Source organism: Enoplosus armatus, chromosome 16 (assembly GCF_043641665.1).
Source record: "Enoplosus armatus isolate fEnoArm2 chromosome 16, fEnoArm2.hap1, whole genome shotgun sequence".
NCBI classification, from domain to species: Eukaryota; Metazoa; Chordata; class Actinopteri; order Centrarchiformes; family Enoplosidae; genus Enoplosus; species Enoplosus armatus.
Window position 1 is genome coordinate 17,340,226 of NC_092195.1, and position 20,572 is coordinate 17,360,797.

Sequence of the window (20,572 nt, forward strand, 5' to 3'; positions counted from 1 at the left end):
GTTACCGGTGGCAACAGCTGGAGGGACGGTGGCTTTGATGAATTCAAGTCTGTCAGATCAGCAGGCGTGTATATAAACTGGGAGTTTCTGGTTTGATTAATTAGCAATGAATATTATTACAAAGCAGCGGCTTGGGAGCATAAGATGTTTCGGGGGCAGTGCAGCTGAATGTATAGATTCGAAATGGTCAAAAGTATGTGGGTTAATTTCTCATCAGTACATCATCCAGTGGCCTTATTTTCCTTCAAATGTAATACTTTTTTGAGGTCACTTATGTAAATCTTGCATAAGCTGACATATGGTTCAATGGCCCAATGGCCCAGTCCTATCAGGCGGCACGCTTTTGATTCAGAACGTGCACCGTTAACAGCTGCCTGACACATTCGTGCGGTTTTAAATTTACGGTCTGACCTATTTTCCCTTTCTGTGTCTATATTATGTCAGTTAGATAGATGTTCCGTCTGTCCAGCCGTGGGGGAAAGGCCAGTTGAGCGAGCAGTGGACAAAATGAGGTTAGATCTTATCCCCTCTGGGCATCTATTGATACGACAGCTTGCACCTGAGCACCTAATGCTTCTGGAGAATATGTTTTCGTTGAATGAAGGTTAGGTCACATGTAAGGTGGCACGCTTCCTTAATCCCACAGTAAACACAAGCGTGGTGGGGACTGGGCAACATCAGTGCCACACGTGCCTCACCTGCAGGTCTCGTGCTGGAGATTAGACCAGGGTGCCCCACTTCCTCCATGGCCGCCACCTCCCTGCTGATGACCCCCACGATAATGGCAGGAGAGGGATGCATCGATGAGCGCATATGGAACAAGGGGAGGGGAGAGTCACGCATTGGGAAACTACATAAGGCAAAGCCCCCGGCCATTTATTCTTTGCCCATGTGTTTTTGCTCCTGTGGTTGTGTAAAGCAGGGTCCGGACACGCTTTCCAGGTACCGAGAGTAGGCTGTGCATGCAGACATGTCGGGTCGCTCTGCTGCAGAGATGGATGACTCGCAGGAGCTGCCTGAGCTGCCGGTGAGTCTACCCACAAGGACACCACAGCGCACAGGGGGAAATGTTTGCTTAAATAACTGCGTTTACAAAACTGTACATTGTTTTCTGTGACGCTAAATCTTTGTGTCTAATCTTTATGTTAAGTCGTACATTTCAGGTAAATTAAACATGCATGCTTTTATTGTATCATGAGGTTCATCCAAATATTTTCTTATCTTTTGCATTCTCAGATCTCATGTTGTTTCTGCAGGTTTCAGTTGTGCTAAATTTTCTTTTTTAGCAAAGTTGATGGTGGATTTCAGTGGATTTTAGGGTGAAGGATCAAAGGAAGAAAACATGAGCATAGTTGAATATGTATATGTATGTTCACTGTACTGCTGTAGCTGACTAACTGATTGATGACAGTTCTGATCGTTGTTGTCATTTGACATTTTTCAGCCAAAATGAGCACTTTTAAACATCTTGTAATTTGTGAAATAAATTTCTTACATTTTACAGACTGAACAAGTTCTTAATGAAATTCATATATTATAGATTAAAAAGCTTTAAATTGGTATTGATTGTTTACCAGTTGTTTACCAATCTGTGCAAACACTTGTGTACATTCTTTTTCACAGCATAGTATATTGTAGTATTGTGACACTGTGTATCAACAATATTTAGTTCTGTTTCAAGTATTATTTTGTATTTAATGCTACAGAGCAAATATGCTTTCTGCATCATGAAATACTTAAACGCAAAACTCTGAAGGACTTGTGTTTGAAAATACTATTTGAGTCGTTTTTGTATTCACCTTTCAGTCAGTATTTATGACCGTGGCTTGACTTTATTTTCAGCTGGTTTTATTGGTTACAATATTGAGGAAAAAAAGATGCATATCACAATCCTGAAAATAGAGTTATGATGAAAAAACCTTTTCTATAAACTTCTTCAGACAAAGAAGGCCAAGCTTGAGATAGACGGTGGACTGGAGAAAGAGCCAAGGTTGGTCTTCAGTGATTTTAGATCTATTTCTAATCTTTTAAATCATTTAAATCGCTGCTTAAACATTCTGATGGAAAACCACAAAGAACAAATGTTGACTTTTGAATAGACTGTCTATTAAAGAAAGACATTTCCACCGTGACTTGTTTTTTATGTGATTGTCTTAACTAACTGGCAGCAGAGATCCTTTAATTCTAATGGATTCTTTGTGCTCTTCCAGTAATTTAGGTGACGATGGGAGTCCAGCTGCTGTGTTAGGTTCATCACAGCAGGAAAGCTCTTACTCTGCCCTGTCTACAGCCCAACTTGATCCAGGTTGGTAGAAAATGCAACAGCACTCAGAAATGTTCCTGGAAAAATATATTAAGATATAACTGAAAAAGGATTTGCGTTTGATTACAGGTGATCAGGAACAGTCGGACGCAGACGGAGGGGCAGCACCTCAAGCGTGCGATGGCTCCATGAATGCATATGCTCATTCTGGTACGAACAGAAACACAGTATCAGTTGTAAACAATGCACTGTGAAGGTCTGAAAAGACGAATGCTGCGCTTCTATGTCAAACTGAAGCCATGTTTTCTTTTTGACAGCCACAGACACAACAGCCACATCTGAATACACCCAACAGGTTTATCAAGGAAGCAAGTGAGTACACCGCATGGAACAAATGGCAATATCTTATCATTTATCGTGTTCGACTTTTACACAGATTTAAGAACATGAAATGTGACGTCTAGTGTCCCCGTGTGCAACCACTTGACTGCCATGCATGCAAGTGCAGCTGTAATCTAGTTTTCCTGCTCTACTGTACGTGCACAATTGTCTTTGTTGGAGACAATGTCTGCACAGAAACAACACTTTCCACTTTAAAATTTAGACTACGCTCAGTTCTCTGTAGGCAGCCAAGTTTGACAACAAAACATCCCAAGTATAAGGCATCATTGACACAAAGTGCTGCTGAAGACTGAGAGTAGCCCTCAAGTCTGCAGATGGTCTTGGGCTAACTTTCCCATATACTATTCCAATGTTCCTCAGTGTCATCCAGGCCCCATTTGTAAGCAACACCTTTACATGTGATGTTGCCTCAGCCCAATATAGCTGCAGATTTAGACTGAATTAACTGCTACATGAAGTGCGTTTAAAATGTTTGCTTTTTTTGCAACTTATTCCTACGAGCAGGTATAAATATGTGACTAAAAAGGAAACGTAACATTGAGGAAAAATGGGGTTAAATGTTGTTTTTGTGTTCGGGAAAAGCTTGGGTGTCAACTGAGTTTTATGCACAAATCTGATAACACTTAAAACATAGCCTTGATCCCTAACATTAGATCTCTAGTTTTGATGCAGGTACTGATTTCTCTTGTTCTCTCTTTCTTTCAGCCCAGCAGTGACGTCGTACACCAGCCAGGTGGCTTTTCCTCCTCTGGCCCAGTCCACTGTGTACTCAGCCTTCCCCCAGACTGGCCAGACCTACGGCCTCCCGCCGTTTGGTTAGTCCCCGCTGCTACTCTAACAGCCTATTTTAACACTGTCTGCTCACTAAAAACCCAGCAACACACCTTTGTTACTTTGCTTAAGAGGCCTTACTATGCTTTGGCGCTGTGGAATCAATTTGCTTTTGATCTCTGCTTAAACACAAAGTCCACATCTTGACTGAAGGACCTGGTTTCTTAACTTTGCCCCGTCTTCAGTGTCCCACTCCTCTCGCTGCCACTTTCATTCTCTGCTTCCATTGCTCTCTTTCATCTTCAGGTGCTATGTGGCCAGGCATTAAAACAGAGACAGGGCTGCCTGAGGCGCCCTCTGGTGGCCAGCCTGGGTTTCTCAGCTTCAGCACCGCATATACCTCAACCCAGCCAGGCCATCTGCACTACTCATACCCCAGCCAAGGCAAGCTGCAACCTCACTCTGTCTCACAAGATAACGCTGTCACACTGCAAATATGAGAAGCGCTCAAAAATAAAGAAGAACCTACAGTGGCACAGCTCTGTTTTCCTCTCACTTCAAATACTGCGTAGAAATACTTTTTATTTTCCTCTGGCACTGTTTTTAGTCAAGCTCTTTCTGTCTCTAGGCTCAAGCTTCACAACATCCAGTGTGTATTCCAGCATCCCTTCAGCTACGGCTGCCACCACAACCTCCACCACAGTGGCCCACCAGGTAAGGAGTATGTTAGTGTTCCTCAGAGAAATTAAGAATAAAAGTCTCTTAATTGTCTGTTAATTGTCCTGCATTCTCCTGTTGATCAGTGCAACATAAGATAAGTTGTGGCACACAAGAATCCCCAGAGTGTATTCCATCTTTTAAAATAATCAAGATAGCAAAAGAAATTAGATTAAAATGATTAATTTCAAACATGTATTTCAACCTAACTTCATCACAGTTATTATAAATGATATGAGAAGATCTTGGAAGGTGGAGATTATTTCTGCATGATGTTTGTCAGACTGCCCCATGTGGCTCTTTTTCCACCACCCTTCTCCTGTTGATTACAGTTGTTTTGTTTTTAATTCCTCCAGGAGTTTAGCAGCTACAACTCTCTGGGACAGAGTCAGTTCTCTCAGTACTACGCTCTGCCTCCCAGCTACGTGCCTGCCGGGCTGCCCAACAGCGATGACCACGGCGCCGGTGTGGCCGGATATTCAGCTGTGAAGTCGGAGCAGGCCGCCTCAGCTGGACTGCCTCCCAGAGGTGTTTTCAGTACTTTGATTTATATTCTTTTCATTTAACGTTAGAGGTGGCTGTTTCAAAAGCACCATGTTATCACATTGACTATTTATATATATATTTATTTCTTGTCAGCACTGTTCTGCAGCATTCACTGCACTAATATATAGAATTTGTAATCCTTGTACAAGTTTGAGACATGACAGAAGAAATGTATTATTCAGATACTAATCTCGGACTTTCTTGTACTAAGATGCTGCCCTTCCAACAAGTGTGGCTCTCCCCGATGGAGCCAGTGATCAGGACGATGTTGGACGAAGGAACTCTGTTGGAAAAGCCAAAGGGAAGGGCAAGAAGTGTGACAACTCCCCACCTACTGAGAGTGACCTGGAGGTAACCGAGTCAGCAGTTGACTTGTCATTGCACACAAACAAACTGAGCAGCATTCTTGAGACAAAGCTAAACTCATGTTGTCTGGAATGAATCACATGGTCCCTCTAACTGATGTAAGGACTAACTACTGTTGATAGCAGTTGGTTGTAAATATTTTTTCCTGTAAATTTAAAAACATAAAAGAAGTAGATTAAATGTTTTTTTAGAATACAAAGTGTAATATTATTCCTCCCTGCTGTTTTAGCGCATTTTTCTGTGGGATCTGGATGAGACCATTATTATATTCCACTCACTGCTCACTGGATCCTACGCACAGAAGTTTGGCAAGGTTTGTGTCTATAAATAAGCAAAATATTTGAGTATACAAAGTGAACATAAACATATACAACATCTGTTTCAGTTTATTGAAGACTTCTTGTGTTTGTTCAGGACCCAGCAACGGTGCTGAACCTGGGCTTGCAGATGGAGGAGCTGATCTTTGAGCTGGCAGACACTCACCTTTTCTTCAATGACCTGGAGGTACAGTGAGATACATTCAGACCGGTGAAGCCATGGCAGGAAAGGAGTTTTTGTTCGGTCACAGCAGCTGGTATTAACCATGATTAATAAGAAAACCCCTCTTATTTTCCCAAATCAATTTTTTTGAATATCCTGTTCTCTTATCAAGCTCGAGTTCTGGAGAAATTCATGCACAGAAGTTAGTCAGAAAATGGTGGAGACGCATTGGACTGTCAAAACCAGTTAAACTACTTTTAATAGAAAACGTATTCGCATTCACCAACCAGAGGTGCTCCTTCCAGTCACGGGTGATTTAAAACTCAATCAAATATACATTGTTATTGTATATATTTTCTACTTCATTGTTCACTTAGATACTGTAAATGTGTATATTTTTTATTTTCTATTTCTTATTTTTATATTTTGTACATACTTTTTGTACATACTTTTACTTCTAAATTATGCTATGTTTTACTCTTGAATGGGAGCACCGGTACTGTACAATTTCCCCCCGGGGATCAATAAAGTATTTCTGATTCGGATTCTGATTTCTGAAATGGCAGCTGAAGAGGCTGCTGTCATTGTCTCATCTCAAAAAAGAAAAAATAAACGTTTTTCTTTTTGTTTTCTTTAAGGAATGTGATCAAGTCCATGTTGAGGATGTTGCCTCCGACGACAATGGACAAGAACTGAGGTGTGTTATAGTCTGTCCTTTACTACTACTTACTATACAGACACACATTGGCCTCATTACACTCTCCAACATCATGACTGAGAAGCAGATTTTTTTTCTGTCATCTAAACTAATCACTTAAAGGGTTTCTCCTTACTTTAGTAACTACAACTTCTTGGCGGATGGCTTTAATGGTCCCAGTGGAGGAGGGGCGTCAGGAACCACCACGGGAGTCCAGGGAGGGGTGGAGTGGATGCGGAAACTGGCCTTTCGCTACCGCCGGCTAAAAGAGATCTACAATAGCTATAAAGGGAATGTTGGAGGTGAGTTTGCATCAATAATAAATCTGTCTTTTTCTAAAGAATATAACAGTGCCACTTGGAAACCTTCTGTAGTTAAAATTAAAAGACTTAAACTCAGTTGACAGGGTTCAGAAATTCTTCTTCCTCCACCTCGACTCTTGTGTATCGTGCTTTAAATGGCCTGAGCGCTTACAGCCATTTGATTTCCAACATGTTGGATCACAGTACAATTAGTTCCACAGTCCAATATCCAGAAGGCAAAATGATGAAGGAAACACACAGATCTGACTTTCCCCCAATTTATTCTGGCTGCGTCAAACAAACAAGGTAATGTTTTGGCCCAGTGGCCAAAATAAACAGAGCTCTGTGCATGTTTGTGTTGAAGAACTGTGTGTGTGTGTCTGCTACCTTTTGCCTTTTAAATATTCGACTGTGGAATTATGTTTTTGGGTGTCACCATCAACCACAAGACATTCAGAAAGTGCATCACTTCAGACATTTGGAAACCATAAAATGAATGTTTTTCCTGATACGCTGATGGAGGTAATACATCTCGGAGTACTGAGGTTGTTGACTTACTGCACATCCAAAACATGTCTGTTTCAGGCCTGTTGAGTCCTATGAAGAGGGAGCTGCTTCTACGGCTTCAGTCTGAGATCGAGAACGTTACAGACGCATGGCTCAGCACCGCGCTCAAGTCTCTGCTGCTCATCCAGTCCAGGTCTGAGCATTTTCCACAAATCTTTTATGGTTGTACTCTGCAGCAGCGTTAGTAGTGCACTACTGTGCACCTCACTGGCTGTCATTTGTCACACGCCATACTTCATTCATTGTGAATAATTACACAATGAATGAATGGCTTTGTTTAGTAACCCAAATTAATATGAGTTGAGTTTTAAAAGGCAATGCTTATTCAGAAGGTGATGCTCTGATATTATAGCTTTTTATTGTCTTTCATCGTGTGTGTGTGTGTGTGTGTGATATTCCACTAACAGGGGGAAGTGTATGAATGTGTTGGTCACCACCACTCAGCTGGTTCCAGCTCTGGCAAAAGTGCTGCTCTACGGCCTGGGAGACGTCTTCCCCATCGAGAACATCTACAGTGCCACAAAAATAGGTACATATGAAACAACTTCTTCTATTGTGACGGAGGAGGACGTTATGATAAGATGCTGCTTTTGTGGTTCTGTGCTAAGTATGTGGTGCACAAGGTAATATATTATTTTCCTGCAGGTAAAGAGAGTTGCTTTGAGAGGATCGTCTCTCGCTTTGGGAAGAAAGTGACTTATGTGGTGATAGGTGATGGTCGAGATGAGGAGTTTGCAGCAAAACAGGTAAACTTTTTAAAGTCTTCATGTCTCTTTGCCCCTGCCTTCTTTTGCGTGTTAGTCTTTAGGCCGTTTGTATTTGGCGTGTCCTCAGAATTTTGTCAAAAACTACACTGCAGGCAATTATATGTCTATAACAGTCTCTGTGTCTGTAGCTTTGTTTGTTTAAGAGGCGTTCACATCAGACAAAAGAGCTCCAAATGTCAGCGTACGTAATAAATTATAGAGTAAACACTAACACACACTAAGAATTAAAAAAATTAATAAATAGACAGCCTGGAGCTGGAACCTGTTGACCAGCTTTACGTTACATATGTTTCATACTGCAGCGATCTGAGTCTGCTGTGCCCGTTTTACTAGCCTGGTTCCAGTCTTGTGAATCGCCGCCTTCATCTCAGATTTGTTTTTTCAAATAAGTGAGATGGAAATCCAGCCTGATAATCGAGCTTGACTACATTTGGTGTTTGTTTCTGACGCACTGTTTGCTCACGTCTGTCTCTCTCTGTAGCACAACATGCCTTTCTGGCGGATCTCTACTCACGGCGACCTCGTGTCCCTGCACCAAGCGCTGGAACTGGACTTCTTGTAAAGGAGGCGGCATTGAATGTCTCGCACTAAAGGGAAAATGTCGTCGTCTTGTTTGGTTTGTGGAGTGACATTGTGCGAGAAAATCCTCCAAAACCCCCAACGATACACACTCGCATACTAGAAACACCTATCACTGACGACTAATGAGTCAAGGTGATGTGTGATGGTAAAGTACTGAGGTGGACTTTGGGTCGGAGCTGACGGTGAGAAACAGACTGGATGCATCATTCGGCTGAATTAAGGTTCCTCGCGCCCAGCACTCCCTCCTCTACGGCAGCTAACCTCTTACCGGCTGAAACTGGCACTGATTTGGACACAGAAGGGAAGACATCCATTTTTTTTCCTCCTCTTTCTTTCATTTTCTTTTAAGTATCAGAATCTCCTGTGGCGAAAACCTATACTTTTTATTTCTCTTCCTGGATTTAAACAACCAAAGGGCCATTGTAGTGTATTGGCACTCTCTTCTGGGGTTGTTGTGGCTTTTTATTTAGGCTCTGTGTAATTGAAAGAATAATGTCAAAGCTCATTTGTTTTCTTTCTGGGTTGTTTTGCACTCATTCAAAGACTTGAAAGCAAATCACCAAGTTACTGACAGTCATTGAATATCAAATAATCCCATTCTTACTTTTTGATTTGCCTCCCATGTAACCATTCAACTATTTAACAGAAGGTACTAGATCGTGACCTCCCCTCCTGACCTGACCAAACCACTGTGTTGCAACAGCAGACTCGTGGTCCTTTTCACATCTAGTATGTGTGATCTGTGGTCGGTGAGCATGTGCTGAGAGTCCGAGGCTCCGGTCAAACCTCTGACAAACCTCTGACAAACCTGAACTGGCCTCTCTGTACAACACAGTATGACTCAGTAACATGAAAGGTGGTGAGCAGAGCAGGTTGCACTGAACATAAACCAAATACTGATCAATTTAAGCAATGACTCTGGAGTTTGCCAGTAGAGTTGCACTTGGCTTAATATGTTTCCTGGCCCAGAAGTCTGCGTAGTATTAGTGAGGCAATGAGCAGGTTCTTGTATAGCACAATGATGAAAACCATGGCTGTGTCCCAAATCCATACTTCATACTAACCGTTTAAGTATAGTGTTTTTAACAGTTTCATGTGGTTACGTATGTAGATCCTTTTTTTTTGTATACCAACAACTTGACAAATGGAAAACCAAAACAAGTATTAAATCTTGAACACATTTTTCTTTCTAAGATCTTTCTAGTTTCACCAACCACAACTTTCTTCAGCTCCTTCATTTCCGTCTTTAGTCTGCATAATGTCTGGTTTTAGTATACTTTTATAGTGTGAACACTAACAACGCTATATACTAAAAACCTGCTTCGAGTTAGTGTGTAGTATGGATTTGGGACACGCTGCTCGTATCTACAAATTTGGTGAATTTGAAGGAAGGATTAAGCGTTCCTTTATTGGTTGAGGAAAAAGCTCTATAAACTATTAGAAAAATACTTTACACAAAGATAAAAACAGGGCTGTTTTAGCGCCACCAGCTGTTTATCTCCATGCGCTCAACTCCTAATATTCACAAAACGGTAGTGAGTGTAAATGCACATTAGTTGGCATTTCATTTGACAGGTTTTCTGGAAATTTGGTTAAAATTTGTGCTACATTTGGATGGAAACTCCACTACATGTCTTTGATACGTCTGTCCCCAGATGCCCATTGTCTAATAATCCATCCAAGCCTCTGACTCAGCTTACACATTGTCAGGAGGATCATAATCTCTTAAGAGGTTTAATTTAAATGTTTCCTGTTCTCTTAGTGAATTGTTAGACAAACAGTTTTAGTCTGCCAGACTGATGAATTGTGGGAGGAGATCAATATACACAAAACAGATAAAACATAGGCAAAGAAAAATGATGTGTTAGTAGTAGAATTACATTTTATTACTCTTACGTGTTGTCATGTTGTTGCTACAAAATCAGAATTGCTTTATTAATGCGACTGAATGTCAAAATGGTCATTTACCAAAAAGGAAATTTGTTTCCAAAGACGTTAAATTTGATTTAGCTGACAGTCATCATATTAGTTAGTTAAATTTGAAACGATTAGCCAATTAATCTATTAGTCAATTAAAAATAAATAAATAAATGAATCGCCATTTGATAATCATTTTAGCCATTTTTCAAGAATTTGCTGGTTCCAGCTTCTCAAATGAAAGGATTTGCTGTTTTTCTTTGGCTTATATGAGCGTAAACTGAATATCTTTTTGTTTTGGACTGTTGTTCGGTCAAAACAAACATTTTGAAGACGTCTGGGGAAATTATGAGCAGCTCAAATGATTGAGACAATAAACAGCAGATTAATCTTTGACTGTCCGACCTACAGTCCAAAACTTAAAGATATTCTATTAACTATCATAGAGGAGGGAAAAACGGCAAATATTCACATCAAAACAAGTAGATTTTTGGCTCTTTTGCTTAAAAATACATTTAAATACAAATGAATTGCTTCAGCTCTAGTTAAAACTTGGACATTATTAGTTGCTTCAGACAACGGCAGCCTCAGAATTACGTACAGCTTTTGGATTTTCATCACAGCCGCGTGACAACCCACATCCTTGATGACCGTGCAATACATTTCTACTTTGCTCAATAACTGTGTGTTTAAAAGGGATTTTTCATTTGTAGACGGTGAGAACAGCAGGAGGGGTCGACCCACCCCGTCTGTGTGAGATTACAACTGAACAATACTGAGCCTGAAGATAACGTATTTACACACATGCAGCTTGACCGTTAAGAATGTGTAGTTCTGTGTAATTTGTGCATCTTGCGTGACTGTGCATTGCACCATCATCTGTATGCATAATCTCAAAGGGAAATAAGATTTTTGTTTGATACATTTATCACTGCATTGTTATATTATCCAAAGTGTTATCTTACCTTTTTTTTTTAACTCAATACTTTTTTTTTTTAAGTGCTGTTGAGACTTTTGTTACTAGAGTTTTTTTGATTTGATTGTCCTGTCTGCACTGTATTTGAAAGGTCTCCTTCTAGAAAACTATATATCCATTTTGGGGGGGGGGGGGGTGTTCATGTAGATTGCTCAGTGTTTAAAGAAAACAATCTTAGTGAAGGGCTTAAGATGGCTAACAGTTACTTTGCTGTCAAAGTTTTTCAAGATATATATCTGAATTTGGAGTGACAGTACTTTCATGTTCATAATAATGTCTGCTTTGTATTAGATTTTTGCTTCCTTTTGAAAAGGAGATTGCGTTTAAATTGTTGCTGTGAAACGCTTAGCATCGCTTAGAGACAATCACAAGCTATAACACATGGTATTACTCAAGTGAAAGGCAGGTTTAACAAGGTGTGCTTTTGATTGTTCGGTGTCGTACTCAGTCCTGACACATTTGAGACCATATACAATCTTTGCATTTTTTTTCTTGAATGTGTTTTCTGTTCATTTCTTTACGTTGTCTGCATGTCATGTCTGTTTTGAAGTATACCATGGCTGTCAAAAATAATGACCATGTAATGTTTAAGGGGCTATATTCTTCTGTGTCCTCTTTTTCTTTCCAATGCCAAATACTGTTATTTTTAAAATGCTGTTGGGTTGCTGTTTTTTTTTTTATGTTTTTCATCTCATTTTCAAGGACCTGTGAGGCCACATAGGGTCATGTAGAGAGCCTGAATGTGATCCTGTAAACTGTACACTATCATAATAATCGATGCTAATTTAATTACAATAATCACTATTTTCCCCTCAGTAGCTGTTTGGGACCTCGACACAGTCCTGTAAGGTTTTCCTGTGTACCTAAGACACTCAATACAGTGTAAATAAATTTTAAAAAGTTTCAGACTGTAGTTTGTTTATTATTTAATAATAGGCAGCCCCATGGAACGAACAAAAACTCCACCCAATTAAAACTAAAGCCATGGGATTTACTAACAAAGACATACAAAACAACTCAGTTAAAAAAAGTTTTTAAAAAATACAATTACATAGTAGAGAAAAATATCTAGTATAAATATAATCTTTAAAACATTTACAAAGTCAGGTTCTTGACAAATAATGCTGTTATTGTGGAAGAAGGCAGATCTAAGACTCCACATGTACATTGAAAGAGTTGTTGGTCGCTAAAAATCGTTCCATACAGGCCAAAGACATCTATTCATTTTGCCATTTAAATGTCAGCTAAAATTGAACTCGGCGAAGCGGGAAATATGCGTCGACAGACTTGTACTGTGACCGTATCTTTATTGCGATGACAAGTACATCGCATTTATTGTGACTGCTTCACAACAAAATCCACCCCGTGTTTCGCCAGCGTAACGATGCCATTTCGATGCTGTTATTTTGAGGAATTAGAGGGGAGGGTGTTGCAGCTTTTTTTCTTTCTTAGACAAGGGACGTAAATTTTGAGAAAGCTGAGGAGGGCCTTTCTTTTTTTTTTTAAAAATGAACCATTACATTTCGTACAGTTCCTTAACTTAAATGCATTTTTGCACAGAAGGACTGTTGGTTTTGTCCCATTTTTCTTACACTGAAATAGAAATAATGGATCTCTTCACAGCCAATACGAGCAAGAGGAACAATTACAGCGACGAAGAAGTATTCCACTGTACACGTGTGCATGCGAGTGTCCTTTTTAAGCCAGACTTGACAAAAGTGTGAACCTATCCTTTAAAAAAGGACAACGGTTGATTGGCAGCTTCATGTGCTTTGGTACAGAGCAGCACCGAGGAAGAAAGTGATTACGAGAACACAGCAATGACTTCAACCCGAGTCATCTCTCATGAGGTTGTGGATAATCGGGGAGCAGATCACAGTCCTCGTTCCCACGCAACCCCGTTAATTAGTCTGCATGACTCAGTGTCGTGTTAACCTCCGTATCTGGTGGATGTCAAGTGATGCAGGTCAGGAGTAGAAGTTCTCGGCCAACTTCCTCATTCTTTTATTGTAGTGTGGGAAGTTGGATGCTGGTGGACGGGGGAAGCTACGATCTGAAACGTCTACGTCTGATGAAGACATAGCAAAGTCCGTCTCATCTCCAATAATAAAGTTTAACCTAGTAGGTCCCTGTCCAGTTTGGGTCCTGTCAGTGGTGTTCGCTTCCAGCTCCTCTTTGGCAAGGTTTGGATGGTAGCACTTATAATATATCATTTTAAAGAAGAGACCAAAGATGTAAAATAAAACAACAATGACAGCAAAGACTATAGCATACAAGAGTTGCATTTCTGTGCTCATCTTCCAGCACCACAAACTGCAGAGGAGGGAAATATCAGCCAGTATGTACAAATGATAGAGCAGAGTCCTGTACCTCGTCCTCCCCTTGACCACATTGAACCAGTCGAAATACCAAATGAGGCCTACAGTGGCTCGGTACAGCCATTCTCCGCAAGGGCTGTCCATGAAGTCAGTCTTGGATCGCCAGGCGAAGAAGAATAAAACAATCCAAGAGCAAAAGAAGTGGGTGAAGATGAAGCAGGGCAGCACGGAGGCGAAGAGGGCGAGGGCTGTGATGCGAGACGAGATGAGAAACAGGTTCCAGAGAAAGTAGACCGCCGACGAGATAATCTGCTGCTTCGCCTTGTTGGGCAGGAAGGTGCGCAGGGAGCGGTGGTACATGGTCACACTGAAGGCGATGGCTGAGGCTGACCCGACGGCCTTCAACACTGAGGAGGAGGAAAAGACGTCATCATGAGAGAAGCTTCAACTAAAGAAGAATGAATGAATGAATGAGGCCCAGAACTTAGTGCAAATCAACCTGAGAAGTACTGTAAAAGATACTTCATGTAGTCTCATTAACAGTGTCGCCGCATTTGCAGCACTGTTTTTGGGAGCAGTAAAAATATACTTTCACTTCAGTAAATTTTTGATTTAGTATTGCAAAGAGATTACAGAGTAACCTACAACTGCGCTGCAATGGCACAATAAAAGAGGATATTGCATGAAGTTTGCTTTCAACTTTGGGAAATCAGGGTCAGTTCATTGTGACATAATAATCGGGTCACTTACTTATTTACTTCTGTTATTACTGACCTGTTTGAGAAGACTTTTTCCACTGTTTCTTTTGTGAAAAAATTATCCAGAATACCCAAGATACTGTAAAAGATACTAAAGTATACAACACATTACCAGTAAAAGTATTATCAGCAAACGTACTTAAAGTTTTAAAAGCAAAAGTACTTGCAGACTGAATCGCCCCTTTCAGAGTGTCAACAGTATAACATCATTATTCAATAATTCTTGAGCTCTACAGTCACTCATGACTCACAATTCTGCCCCAAATCTACATGAAGAAACTCTTGAGACACGAGTAACGCACTGCACCTGTCACAGGACTGAGCTCGCGGCGCCGCAGGAAGATGGTGAGCATGAGGACGAGCTGAGGGGCGCTCTCTGAAAACGTCTCCATGAGCCGCAGCATGCTGAGGTCATGGCTCATGTACACTGCCAAACCCTCCACCAAACCCTCTGCGTTAAGGTACGCTGTAAAGCCAAAGAAGCTGCGAACAGACATCTCCACCACACCTGCATGCCTGAGAGGACAAAGTTGTGGGACAGAGAACACACAGTTAAAACTATTGTGGCCACATATTAAACATTATAACCAGTTAAACCAATTGAGTCTTGAGACTCATTCGGATTACTTTGGCAGTGTTAACATAAGGAATGAATGAAAAGGAGCCAGGAAACCAGTTCAACAAAGTGCTCCAAAATCAGATTTTCTTCACAGGAAACTGTGGTATAAATCATGTTTCTACTATTCATTACAGTCATAAAAATGCCTCCACGTGAACAAAATGACTCCTACACACACACAAAGGCTACTGTTACATGTTACAATACTCTGTGTATTGTGAGGAAATTAAACAGATGTTGTGCTGTGATATTTCCCTTGATGACTTCATCCGGCAGACTTCCCGGAAATTCCCAGGCATGATGAAGTGGACTGATGGTGCGACAGTGTGGTATGATAGCGTTGCACAATTGTTGCATTAAGCATTAATTTACTTATTTTGCATTTCCCGTAAAAGGAGATCTTTTCATGAACAGTCAAAGAGCCACACATTATAAAGAAACGAAACTAAAACAACATAATTTTACTGACTGATAGTTTACACCCAGCTTTTCACACATAACTAGAGAGTACAACAGAAAGAAAAACAGCCTGAGGCTCTCTGAAAACACCAAGATTATTATAGTATACAAAGCTTATACAACCTGAGGTAGATTCCCAGCTGGAGCACATGGAGAAGCTTGAGCTGGGTCGGACTCAGGCTTTTCTCCACCTTGGTCTGCCTCCGAAAGTCCTCGTAGCTGTACCAGAGCCAGCTGAAGGCCTGCACAAGAACAGACGAGCCCAGGAGAAACAGGATCAGGATACAGAGGCTCACGTAGTCCTTTTCCTGGTAGAAAGTTACTACAGCAAGTATATCCAGCACTATGTCGGCCAGCAAGAACACCAGACCCACGCAAGTTAAGAGGAAGTCCAACCGGGAGTACTTGAACACACCCATAGTGCCTGTCAAACTGAGTCACACATATTTCCTTTGACTGCCTGCTTCTAGTGCGGCTACATACTTTAGTACAGAGCTGTCTGCACGACGCTAACTTCAGACAAGCAGGACAACCGAAAGTAAGCAAAGAGCCAAAGTTCAGTGTTTAAATAGTGTAACCCCTCCTACCAACTGACCCTCCTTCTGGATTGTGTGACATCTTAAAGGCATACTGTACCATAACCACATTACATACATACAACTCATGTTGAAAGCTGCCACTTTAACAATTAAACTCTATAGTATTCTCATTTTTGAATAGTTGCTTTACTGTGAAAAAAAACAAACAAAAAAAAAGAAACAGAGCTGTAAAATCATCATGCAAATCAGATACTGTTTGCAGTCTTCATCCTCAACCATCTATGCAACAGAAAAACACAACAGATAATACAGCAAAGTTTGCACTTTAATGATTGCACATGGCAAATGAGGTAAAAGATTAACAACCAGCAGTGACTTTGACTTTTGGTTTCAGCAGAGAATGTGATGAAAAAGCATATCCACGAAAAAAAAATGAACAATGAACTGAAAGAGGTTTAACATGTGAAAATAACACAGAGAACCAAACTTGAACTTTTAGAACATCTGAAAAAGATTTAAGTAACACATGCTCTGTAATAATAATGCAGATTGCTGAAGTGTAGCACCATTTTACTCACCACACAGAGAAACGGGTGCTTTGATCATTTTCAATGATACCAAAGTAAACAGACACGTTTGGCACACATAACATTTAAACAAGCTAAACAAACACTGGATGAGCAAAGAAACACCCACAGTGATGTCATCTGTTGTTAAATATGCACTAACAATTCTTACTTGACATGTAAAGAAATAGAACTCGTTTAACACCATCACATATCATCTTGATAAAAAAAACTAGCACCCTGTCAAGTGGTCTAAAATAGTTGTTTCACACAGAAACAGAACATAGAAATTATAAAAGGAGAGCTTATTGTTACATCTACATTCAAAGTCCTTCAATAGATTCCAGTAGTAGCGGCTGTAACAAAACACACAACTTGTTGTCATGCGAAAACCTCAGAAATCCAATCTTGGTCATTTTTGGCAAATTGATTTAAATTTCGAGATTAACTACATAAATTGAGAAAATTGTCAGAACTATTGGGCTTACAAATCCTAATTCCTGTAAGTTTGTATTTTGGAAATACAAGCAACAGCAACAAGCAACTGCAACAACAAACCCATGTGGTTATATGTTATGTATTGAAAACATGTACAATTTTAGTCCATGAGTAAAAAATAACAATTTGCTTTGTAGAAAAATGATCAAATAAAACTAACACTTTGTTAGTTTATCAAATTACCCCGGTTTCAATACAGTCGAGACTTGTCAGACATTTCTGAAAGTTATTTTCGTTGAATCTACTACATCACTATATTTTGGATAAAGTATAATGAGCATCTGGTGAAACTGCAACACAAATCGGAGACAGTCTAGAGAGAGATTGTTGCATCCTATCACTACCACAGAACGTAACACTTATCGCTAGTACACAGACATCAAAGATGTGACGACTCCGCTCTATTTGTGCTATCAATGTTTCCAATGAGTCCTTGCTCTGAGTAAAAATGAGTAGCATGGCAGGCCATCCGTTTGTTGAGAAGCTGGGAGGACAGGGTGCCGTCCTGGAAGGAAAAGACTCTAAAGGACACTTCTGCATCAGGCAGATCATTTGGCAGTCCTGGGTCCCTCACAGGGGGCCTCCACAGCTTGGGGTGGAAGCAGCAGTAGTAAAGGGCTTTAAAGAGCAGCCCCAGGAGGTAGGTGAAAGGTAGAGTGATGAGCAGAGCAAGGGCATATGACTCAGTCTGGACAGGGTCCCTGTAACACCACCAGGTCGCCAGCAGGATTCCTCCATCAGTGGTGACGAAGGAGTGGTAGATGATGCTCCTGCCTCTGGTCTGACCCTCTGCTACATTAAACCAGCTGAAGTACCAAATGAGCCCTACGGTGGCCCGGTAGAGCCACTCCCCACTGACGCTGTCCATGAAGTCTGTCCTCTGTCGCCACACCCAAAACACGAAGACAAACCACAGCATCAGAAAATGGACAGCGATGTACCCGGGCAGGACAGAGGAGAAGAGGGCGAGGGCCGCCACACGTGGGGCGATTAGCAGCAGGTTCCAGAGGAAGTAGATTACAGAGGAACACCAGCCCTGCTTGGCCTTGTCAGGGAGGAAGGAGCGCAGGGAGCGGTGGTAATCCACCACCATCCAGGCTATGGAAGTGGTTGATGCAGCGATGCTCACAACTGCAAAGACAGAAGTTTAACCATCAGTGCAGCAACCAAGAAGTGAAAACAACGTACATTTGTGGTGTTTGTTGACTTACCACAACCCAGTTAATGTGCTCTTACAACCTCAACTGTGCAGCTATCTTTATTTCACACATGAAACACTGTCCTCAATTGTAGAGGTTTGCTTTTCTTGTGGGCTGGAACTAATGAGAACTCACACTGAACCGTCCTGGCCTTGTTTGTGCGCAGCATGACATAGATCATCAGGGTGAGCTGAGGAGCACTCTCACAGAAAGTCTCGATAAGCCGGAGCATGCTGAGGTCATGGGTCAGGTAAACAGCGTACTCTGACCCTTCCTGTTTCCGCCACCAAACCCGGAAGCCTTGCCGTATGGCAGAGATGTGCCTACATGGATGAATATGTCAGAGAAGGGCTGTTACATGACACACAGATTGTGAGAAAATGGCAGCAATGATCAACATACACTGTTATGGGTGAATAGAGGCAATCTGTCATGATGACTAAGTGTTATTTTGAGCTACTCCACACCTCATTAACTAATTATTTGTGCATTTTAAGCATTCAGTTCTCTCTGAGATACTGGATTTATTAGTTGCCACACCCAAAATTTACATTCATGGGTCATAGCACCTGACAAATGTGTTATTAACTGTTTGCTTGCCTGAACTGCTCTGAAGGAATATCCATTTTTTTTCTCTATATAAAAAGGTACAAGAGAGACACTCCTGCAGCAAAAGGTCTTGTGCCTTTATCACTACAGAGCATTATTTCAAGACTAAAGTGTGTTTGCATCACACAGGCTGGGCGTTTGATTTCATGCAAGCTGTTGTTGAAACACCCTCCTCATACAGTCAGATTGACATTTACAGTCCCAATTAAATCTGTCTAACTTTAGGCTGTTTAATTCCATCAGCACAGCTCAAGAATATGAATTTAAACAGTTACTTTGAGGATTGACCAACCAACCAAGTGATTAGCTGCCTTGTTTTCATGATATAATGAGTTTACTAACATTTACACAATGTCTGGTCTACCTGCAAAGGAAACCCAGCTGCAGCACATGTAACAGGCAGGAGAGCTTCACTTGGTCCCCGAAGAGCACGGTTCCTCCTCCGGTCTGTGCACTGAACCCCGGCAGCTCTCGGTCATACTTGAGCCAGAACCAGCTGAACATCTGGACCACGACAGACGACAGGACCATGAGGCCGACCAGCACCCCGAACCAGAAAAAGTCCCCGCGGCAGTAAAACTCGGTGGCCACCCACACGTCCGACCCCCAGTCTACCAAGAAGGTGCAGACTCCGATCACAGAGAAGACGAAGTCTATCCAGGAATACTTTGAAAAAGTCGCGCGCTCCATAGCCGTTTTACCCGAGTCAATTAACTCACCAACCAACCGACCTGTTGCTGGTAAGCTAACATTAGGCTAACGTCGCGTACCGTTATTTCCCTCCCAAAGCGCCTTCACATTCTTCACCCCATTGAAGGACAAAAAGTTTCCTACGCTTTCACATTTGAGCAACAAAGTGAACTCACTCCGAGGAGGACTGTTAAAACAGGCATGACTTGTAGAGGAAAAGTGTTGACCTCAAAGGTAGAAAATAACTGCCACACAGGAGAGCAGCTGGTGTGTTTGTAATGATCGCAGGCTGTGTAGTTGTTAGCCCCGCCCACCGCGGCTCATACGTGTAGCGACAAGTCGCAAAATCCGGGATGTAAAGGTTTTAACTTTTAAAGACCACGCACTGCATGTTCGAAAGTCCACCTGAGACGATTAGTCGATTAACGTTTCATAAACAATTCAGAAAATCATCTAATCATTTCAGACTTTTTTTTCTTGAAAAATACCAACAAAAGTCCTGATTCCAGCCTCTCAAAAGTGACCACTTACTGGTTTTCTTTGACTTGTTGGACTATAAACTGAATTACTTTGGGTTTAAGAGCTGAAATGACTAGTCAATTAATTGATTAGTTGATGTGAACGTGAATATTTGCTGAATTGTTAGTTGCAGTCCTAATGGGGGTAATACATTGATGTTGATGTCAAAAATATGACAGGTGGCTGTCAACAAGATCTGATTCAAAGACAGTCAAGAAACTACTAGTAGACTGCCGGCCCAATTTATGAGCTTCTTTCACTGTTTCACTACCCTGAAATTATCAGTTGTCAACCGGGTTGTTAGTAGAGGTCCGTCTCAGACTCGCGGACGATCAGCACCGGCTCCCCTCAAGGCTGCGTTCTTTCTCCTCTACTCTTCTCCCTGTACACCAACAGCTGCACCTCCAGTCACCAGTCCGTCAAGCTCCTGAAGTTCGCGGACGAC

The 20,572-nt window shown here is 41.3% G+C and overlaps 3 protein-coding genes across 3 annotated transcripts; 1 reads left to right on the top strand and 2 right to left on the bottom strand.

The window, feature by feature from the left end:
• The first annotated feature begins 969 nt into the window (after window positions 1–969).
• Window positions 970–8,475, top strand: eya3 (EYA transcriptional coactivator and phosphatase 3). Its single transcript, XM_070921351.1, has 18 exons — window positions 970–1,027; window positions 1,941–1,990; window positions 2,211–2,305; window positions 2,393–2,473; window positions 2,581–2,635; window positions 3,371–3,480; window positions 3,743–3,880; window positions 4,065–4,150; window positions 4,510–4,681; window positions 4,911–5,050; window positions 5,295–5,378; window positions 5,480–5,569; window positions 6,184–6,242; window positions 6,384–6,544; window positions 7,130–7,244; window positions 7,519–7,640; window positions 7,757–7,857; window positions 8,360–8,475. Exons 1-18 carry the CDS (start codon window positions 971–973, stop codon window positions 8,438–8,440), a joined length of 1,797 nt encoding a protein of 598 aa, XP_070777452.1. The 5' UTR covers window position 970; the 3' UTR covers window positions 8,441–8,475.
• Window positions 8,476–12,254: 3,779 nt separating this feature from the next.
• On the bottom strand, window positions 12,255–15,926 carry LOC139298651 (XK-related protein 8-like). The gene is made up of 3 exons (XM_070921352.1): window positions 15,631–15,926; window positions 14,737–14,945; window positions 12,255–14,078 (listed from the first exon to the last, which is right to left on the bottom strand). Exons 1-3 carry the CDS (start codon window positions 15,924–15,926, stop codon window positions 13,321–13,323), a joined length of 1,263 nt encoding a protein of 420 aa, XP_070777453.1. The 3' UTR covers window positions 12,255–13,320.
• A 1,563-nt stretch (window positions 15,927–17,489) lies between these two features.
• On the bottom strand, window positions 17,490–19,608 carry xkr8.3 (XK related 8, tandem duplicate 3). Its single transcript, XM_070921353.1, has 3 exons — window positions 19,283–19,608; window positions 18,445–18,632; window positions 17,490–18,241 (listed from the first exon to the last, which is right to left on the bottom strand). The coding sequence occupies exons 1-3, from the start codon at window positions 19,606–19,608 to the stop codon at window positions 17,490–17,492; spliced, it is 1,266 nt and encodes a 421-aa protein (XP_070777454.1).
• Between the last annotated feature and the right edge of the window lie 964 nt (window positions 19,609–20,572).